Genomic DNA, 8,456 nt, shown 5'->3' with positions numbered 1-8,456 from the left:
TCAACTTCCAGAATTCCTCAGCCAGCATGGGGAACGGCTGGCTTAGAATTCTAGGAATTGAAGTCCACACTTTGCCACGGTTGAGAAACACTGCTTTAGCCATCCATGCATCTGATGAAGTTATGTGCAACTCTCAACAGCTCAGGCATTTATTCATTACATTAGTCTGAAAAAGGTGCTAGGAAATTCCTTGTGATTTTTTTGGCTACTATGGCTCTTCCTACAGCCTAGGGTGGCCCTTCTCCTTTCAAAAGAATTAAGGGTAGTCCCACACCGCCTAACAGTTGCCTAACATGACACTTACCTTGGGGATGGATGAGGATACATGGGAGGGAGGCTGTGTTGTCTCACCAGGAATGTGAATTTGCTAAGGGAAAATACCCAGAAAGAGCCACCAATTCCATTCAAAACGGCTTGATACCAGTTTAAACAAAATGGAGAAATGCTCTTTTATTATCAACAATAGGGGTGGGTTTTTTTTACCCTGCCCCACCTCCCAATTACCTCCCTGAAGCTCAGTTGGCAAATATGTCACCCATAGGCATCCAGACACTTTTACACTGGGTGGCCTGGTAGAGAAATTCTTCTCCTGCTTCTTCGTAATGTCTCCAACAACGTTTATCAACTCCGTAATTCACCCATGTCCTCTTCAGATTCCCAGCAGAAGCCCATTCCACAAGGCCAGAACCCTGTTTGTGAAAGAATCAACATCATTATGATGCCATTGTATGTTTGTTTACCAGACAACAGATGGCTACAAAAAGAGACGTGGTGGCCCGTCAGTTAGGAGACACCCACTTTAACAACCTCCTACAAGACAGATTTTAAAAGGACAGTCCAAACATAGCAAAACACTAAAGAAAACACTGTTGAAGTAGTTTGGATATTAATGCTATCTAGATGAATAGAACAATAAAGCAATAAAATGAATAGACCTGTACTGATTTAGGACTAAGACTTTCAAAACCTTTGCATCTTTACAGTAGTGGTCAAAATTCTGGAAACCTTTTGGGAAAAGTGTACAGTAGAAATTCCACCTTTGGTTAAGTTTCCACCAACTGTAGCCTTGTTCACTTAATACTACTATTTTACATCGCTTTCTCTTCAACTCTTTGCACCATTACTTTAATTTTATTACATTTTACAAGCTCACTAAATGAAAGAACATAAAAAAACCCCACCAACTTGATAGCAATCACATAACACACTGACAAATGACCTCCTCTCAGCTTCAATACATGACATCAATAACTGAATCCTACTGTGATCTGATTGGCTCATTGCCAAAACAAGATGACACCTGATTGGCTCTCTACTCATGCTCATTGGCTACAATCAGATGAAAGAAAGCTACCTGATATCAACCTAAGCAAGTTGTGCTTCCTTTTTCTGGTTATTTGGCTATAACTTCAGAGAATACATTACAGATAATTGAACAAACTTTGTTGCATTACATTCTTGATTAAATTCTTTCCATTGATATATAATTCTATGGCACTACTCCCCCAAAAAGTGGTGTTATTAGCCATCAAACCTCAAAAATACACTTTTCCAAAAGATTTCCACAATTTTGGCCACTACTGTAGAGTCATGTTCTAGGGGAGAAGGGTGGCATAAAATTTTAATAAATAAATAGAATTTTACATATAAATTTAATAAAATTTAATAAAAAATTTCTCCTCTTCCTCCTGTTTGTTCTGGAATGTTTATACCTCTTCCTTGTAGGATCCTCCCTGATGCATAGCATTTGATTCATGGCAAACACTCTTTTTAAATTTCTTGAGTAGGCCTTACTCTGTGAATTTAGAGTACATTCTCAAACACTGTGTCTCAGCTAGTGTCAGTATCATAAATGCGATGCAACCTTTTCTCCCTTCGGGATTAGAAAACAAAATTGAAATAGGATAGGTAATTCTTTTAATATAAATTATGATAAAGATTAATGAGTAAACAGAAGTTTATATTATTCTCCACAGCTAGGAGAAGCAGAGATGTCAAACCAATTCTTTTACCCCTTCCAACTTTTTTTTTTTTTTTATTATTATTATTATTATTATTATTATTATTATTATTATTATTATTATTATTATTATTATTATTATTATTATTATTATTATTATATTTAATTTTGTTTCTATTTGGAAATTGCTTCTGGATTTTGAGCTGGCAATGAAAAAAAAAAGAAACTTTGATTTTGTCTTTGCTAATTAGATAGGTTTGTTATTATAGAAATGGCTAATATATACTGCTGTGTAAAAGTAAAAAGTTGAGGTTATAATGTTGTTATTTTCTACTGTGCTAAAGAGAGTTAGAAGTCAGTGCCTTTTTCTTTACTTTTTCCTCTTTACACCATGTTTTTTTTTCTTTTTCCCTCCTCCTCCTACTAGTTTTCTATTACTTTTTTGAATTTCCTTTTGTATTTTATATTTTGAAGAACTAATTAAAAATGTGATAAAATATAAATAAATCCGATGCAACCTTTTCGAACGTGAGTGGGTTTTGGTCCTGATTCTGGCTGTTTTCTTGCATTTTTTTAATTACCCAAACTAGGTAATATCATCCATACTAGTCAGACTAATGATAGACTAGGTCAGGGGTAGGCAACTTTGGCTTTTTTATGACTCGTGGACTTCAACTCCCAGAATTCCTGAGCCAGCATGGCTCAGTTTGGAAACCTCTCTCTTTCCCCTCAACATGGCTGGCTCAGGAATTCTGGGAGTTGAAGTCCACGAGTCATAAAAGAGCCATGGTTGCCTACCCCTGGACTAGGCAATGAAACATCTGCAAGAAAACAACCAAGCTCAGAGAGTATCAAAGACCCTCTCATTTCAACCCTGAGCTACATATATTTTCCCTTATTGGTCATCTAACATGGATGCATTGTTTTTATATTATTGATTGCCAAGGAAAGGATTGAGTACAATGGCTCCTACTAAGTTAAGGTATAATGTCACCTAACACTTTATGAAGGAAGAGGAAAAGACTGCTGGTAATTTAAAATGGATTCCATTTTAAAAGACAAGACTTGGCTCACAACCCTGAAAACTGTGGCTCAGGAACACACAGTTTTCTTCTGTGATTATCTAATACAGTTTGTCTCAACCTTTAAGATGCTAGCTGGGGAATTCTGAGAATTGAGGTCCATACATCTTAAGAGTTCACAAGGTTAAGAAAAACAAGGACAGAACAGTATCTTGGGTGCTTCCAGGTTAAGGGGGACCTTGTCAGAATACCTTGAGTTGGATTGCCACTTATATTTCTCACAGGAATCACGAAGCAGCATTACCAAAGACTTTAATTCATTCAAGACATTAAACCAAGGTTTAGTTCGGGGAAGGAATCTAAAATGGAAGCTGTTTATAAATTATGCTTATCATTCTAAGCCTAGCATTTATTCCTGGTCTTCTATCATCCCTGTGCATCTCTTATTGAACAAAGCAAAAATAACTTTAAAAGTTATCACTCCTTAATCTGTCCTTTTTTGCTCTTCATTTAAACCCCTAAAGATCGTGTCTCCAAATGCCAAACCACATACAAGCCCCCAGAAAAACTCATCTCCCATCAGGGGACTTAGTGACATTAAAAAAAAAAAAGATACACATCTTGCATGATATTCCACAACTATCCCCCACAAAACCCAACAAATATCAATCCCCACAATGCTACCAAAATATGCACTCACAAAAGAAAAACAAAAATGACAGACCTATCCCCCAATAATCCCCACAAAGGCAGAAAAAACCCCACATGCTTCAAACTCAGAAGCAGACTCACACCAACTATAAATAAGGTAAACCTCAAAAAAATGCTCATTTACAAAAAAGTCCACAGCACACAGGCAAAATCGACTGATGTTGGAGAAAAAAACCCCCTCACCATATAAAAACCTTATTGTTCTTAGCTTATCTAGTATACTTGGATTACCACCTGAGAACTGATAGAAGAAACCGAGGGAAAATAAAACTAGTCATTGGCTGAACAAACCAGGCCCTTTTTTAATCTGCTTGCTGGGAAGACTGACTTTGGCTTGCTCAATAAATCAGCTGTGGAACTCAGTTACATTTGAAGATGGACAGAGCACAATGCAGTACAAATAGTCCTTGACTTACAACAGTTCATTTAGTGACTGTTCAAAGTTACAACGGCACTGAAAAAAAGTGACTTACAGCAGTGGCCAAAATTGTGGAAACCTTTTGGGAAAAGTGTACAGTAGAAATGCCACCTTTGGTTAAGTTTCCACCATTTTTTCTTCTAATTTCTTTGTAACTGTAGTCTTGTTCATTTAATAATACTATTTTACATCGCTTTCTGGGCGACCAGTCAAGTCATTGCACTGTTACTTTAATTTTATTACATTTTACAAGCTCACTAAATGAAAGAACACAAAAAAACCCCACCAACTTGATAGCAATCACATAACACACTGACAAATGACCTCTTCTCAGCTTCAATACATGACATCAATAACTGAATCCTACTGTGATCTGATTGGCTCATTGCCAAAACAAGATGACACCTGATTGGCTCTCTAAACACTCATGCTCATTGGCTACAATCAGATGAAGGAAAGCTACCTGATATCAACCTAAGCAAGTTGTGCTTCCTTTTTCTGGTTATTTGGCTATAACTTTTCATAGAATACAGTACAGATAATTGAACAAACTTTGCTGCATTACATTCTTGATTAAATTATCTTTCCATTGATATATAATTTTATGGTACTACTCCCCCCTAAAAGTGGTGTTATTAGCCATCAAACCTCAAAAATACACTTTTCCCAAAAGGTTTCCACAATTTTGGCCACTACTGTATGACCGATTTTCACACTTACTATTGCAACATCCCCAAGGTCATGTGATCAAAATTCAAAAGCTTGGCGACTGGCTGATATTTATGATGGTTGCAGTGTCTGGGGGGATCACGTGATCAGTTTCTGTGATCTTCTGGCAAGCAAAGTCAAGGGGACAAGCCAGATTCACTTAACAACTGTGTTATTAATTTAACAACTGCAGTGATTCACTTCAGAACTGTGGCAAGAAAGGTTGTAAAATGGGGCAAAACTCACTTAACAAATGTCTCGCTTAGCCACAGAAATTTTGGACTCAACATTTAGGGCTCAATGGTGGTTGTCAGTCAAGAACTATCTGTAGTGGGATTTCCTGGAGTCCAGTGACCCAGGACCTGTTTGAACAGGTTGCCTTTGGGTCATTCGTTTGTCAGGAAGGAACCTATGGTAATTTTTTGAGTTTTCTTACAACAAAATACAAATACTGTAGTGTCAGCATTTAGAGTTGCAAGGCACTGACAGATGGGGAATCCCAATATTACAGCTTTAAGGATAGGAGAAACCATCCCTTCCTGCTCCCTTGGCTACGTCTTGAAGGCAGAAAGCGCTTCTCATTACGATTTCATTAGAAAGCAGTTCTAGCCTTTAACTTTCATTGCCAAAGCTAAACATTAAGGCTCAGAAGGAAGTTTAAGAAAGGAGCAACAGCAATGGTATGCTTATAAAGTCAAAATTTGCTAGTAGTAATAACAACAACTTAAGAAAACAGAATAGGCTTGGGCACCTTTCATATAATTTTCAAATAGCGCTTGTGCCCCTACAGAAGGCTGAATAGTTGGCAAACTCAAAAACTGAGAACAACATGCACTTCAGAGTGGGCAGCCATATAAATTCTATAAACGAAAAATAAACAAACAAAAACATAGTTTTCATAGTTGAAAACTGTCAACCTGCATTCCCAAGCAGACTCAATCTCTCTTTAGAGAAAAGAACATATCCAGCTTTGTTTCAACTCAGAAACCGCTTCTGGACTTTGTGCTCGAGACAAAAAAAGTGAACTCTTGACTTTGGGGTTTTGTTGATTAATATAACTTGTTGTTATAGAAATGGCTAGTACTTAAGTTGGTAAAACCTGAGGCTGTAGTTCTGTATTTTACTGCACAGGACAACTCACCACAGCCAACTCGCCACGGGACACAACTCACTGCATTAATATTGAAGAAAAGGTAGAACGGAATTATTAAAAAGGAAGGATGCAAAAGGAGGGACAAAATGAAATGGGAATGACAAAAATTAAAATATTTTTTTCCAGCTATTTTAAATAATAACATTGAAATGTTGAATTGTCCCACGGCAAGTTGACTGCGATGAGCTGTTCCATAGCACGTTGGCCATGGTGAGTTGGCCGTGGCAAATTGGCCCATCCCATCCCACAGCCAGCAACAACACTCACCTCTTTAGAGCCAAAGTACCACATGGCTTGGACATCATGATGCTCAGATAAAATTCGACTCAAATAATCCCGGGAGCCAGAGATGATATTCACTACTCCAGCAGGCACATCAGAGCTGGCGAATACCTGTTAACAATAAAGAGGGATGGGAAAGTGGATGCCATTAACCCACCTAAAGCAAGATGCAGCATCCTTCAATATGATAGGAAAATAAGCCAATATGCTCTCCCTACAGGATAACACCTATCCTTGAATGTGTAGCTCTCATGCTTTAGACATGATTCATGTTGTATCTGTTTTTTGGTATTAGGGGAAAAAAAGCTGCCACAGAACCCTAGCCGCAAAAAAATGAAAACACAATGACTAGTATAATGCCCTATTGACAACCATTTGAGATTTCTCGGCTGAACCTAAGTGAGCCCGTATCTACCATTTTTAGTACCATGTTCCTCATGCGCATATGAACCCCTAACTTGTTTCCTACAGGTAGTCCTTGACTTATGACCACAATTGAGCCCCAAATTTCTGTTGCTGAGACATTTGTTAAGTGAGTTTTGTCCCATTTTACTACCTTTCTTGCCACAGTTGCTAAGTGAATCACTGCAGTTGTTAAGCATACCGTACTTGTTAAGTGAATCTGGTATCCCCATTAACTTTGCTTGTCAGAAGTTTATAAACATGCGCCAGGTGCTGAGTGTCTGAATTTTGATCATGTGGCCACGATCACGTGACCCTGGGGATGCTGCAACAGTTGTAAGTTTAAAAAACAGTCCTAAGTCACTTTTCTCAGTGCCGTTTTAACTTCGAATGGTCACTAAACAAACTGTTGTAAGTCAAGGACTACCTGTACTTTCTTTGATAAATGGAAGAGAAATGGGGGGGGGGGGGAGCCTCATTTAAGCCAAGATTTGCTTCTTGCATATTGTTTCTTCTTTACTGCTTCTCCCCAAACTATTTATAAGTTTATACAGAAATAAAAATAAATAAAACACGCAAAAACACAGTTGACATTTCTTTCCATCAACACATCTCTAGCAAAGCCATTAGGTTTCTAGGAAACGTTACTCCAAAACCAGCATGCCTGCCCATTTGGGGCACTGACATAATGTAGGATGTTACTAACTTAACAATGGCAGTGATTCACTTAAGAACTATGGCAATAAAAGTTGTAAAATGAGGCAAACTTAACAACTGTCTTGCTTAGTAACAGAAATTTTGGGATCAATTGTGGTCCTAAGTCAACAACTACTGGTAACTGCAGCACAGAGAAACCTGTCCCATGCTATAAAATTCTGCAGTAATAATGCAGTACATTATTGTTCAATCCATTCATCCAAAAACAATCTTTGTTTGGATAAATTGAGAAGTCTTTCTTTAGAAATCAACATCTCTTGCCAAGTTTATTAAAAACAGAAGATAGCAGAAGAACACCCATACTGCCATAAATGTCGGGATGATTTGTAATACAGCAGAGAGCTTTGGGCTGTCAATGATCTAACAAAGATGAAACATGGAAACACAACTCCCATCTCCTCCCCTTAAACTAAGTGTTTGAAGAAGATCTCTTGGAAGAAAACCAGAAGTGGACTCATTATACTAGCTAGTTTGGTTCTCATATTAGTAACCAATTCTGTAGCTGAGCAGGAGCTCAGGCAATTAATCATTTAATTTAATCAATTTATAAAGCTGCCCATCTCAAGAAGTGATTCTGGATAGTGAACATTATCCAATAGAAATAAAAACAATTACATCATAAAGACAAAAATTCAAGCACATAGAAACTTAAGTAAAACACCAGTCAACAGAGCTAATATAACCAGGAGATGGATCATTCCACACTCTCGGGGCCTAATAAATCTGTAGTTCAATTTTGATAAATTTTGGCCCAAAGGTGCTTTTTCAAGAGGCAACTGGACTTTGTTTTTCCTCTGAAGACATTTCGCTTCTCATCCAAGAAGCTTCACACAACATAGTCCTTTCAGCAGTTCCAAGAAGGCTCCATACCCATTTGCACTACTCAGGGGGACAGAGGTCGACTCCTAGGCCCCTAACTTGTGGGGTGCCTCAGGGGTCGGTCCTCTCTCCCCTATTGTTCAATATTTATGTGAAGCCGCTGGGCGAGATCATTCGGGGCTTTGGGGTGGAGTTCCATCAGTACGCTGATGACACTCAGCTGTACATCTCCACCCCGGGTCACCCCAACGATGCCCTTGACGT

General features: G+C 38.1%; 1 protein-coding gene across 1 annotated transcript in view; it reads right to left on the bottom strand.

Moving 5' to 3' along the window:
- Nucleotides 1–434: 434 nt before the first annotated feature.
- Nucleotides 435–8,456, bottom strand: part of ALDH16A1 (aldehyde dehydrogenase 16 family member A1) — a 45,963-nt gene continuing 37,941 nt past the window's right edge. The window contains exons 17-18 of the mRNA XM_029283032.1: nucleotides 6,240–6,365; nucleotides 435–689 (exon numbers count right to left, since the gene is read on the bottom strand). Of these exons, the coding sequence (XP_029138865.1) occupies nucleotides 516–689; nucleotides 6,240–6,365 (300 nt within the window). The 3' untranslated portion in view covers nucleotides 435–515. The remainder of the gene's footprint in view (nucleotides 690–6,239; nucleotides 6,366–8,456) is intronic.

This window comes from Protobothrops mucrosquamatus, unplaced genomic scaffold (genome assembly GCF_001527695.2).
Source record: "Protobothrops mucrosquamatus isolate PMUCROS unplaced genomic scaffold, P.Mucros_1.0 scaffold8, whole genome shotgun sequence".
In the NCBI taxonomy this organism is placed as follows: domain Eukaryota; kingdom Metazoa; phylum Chordata; class Lepidosauria; order Squamata; family Viperidae; genus Protobothrops; species Protobothrops mucrosquamatus.
This window is presented reverse-complemented; position numbering and strand designations above follow the sequence as displayed.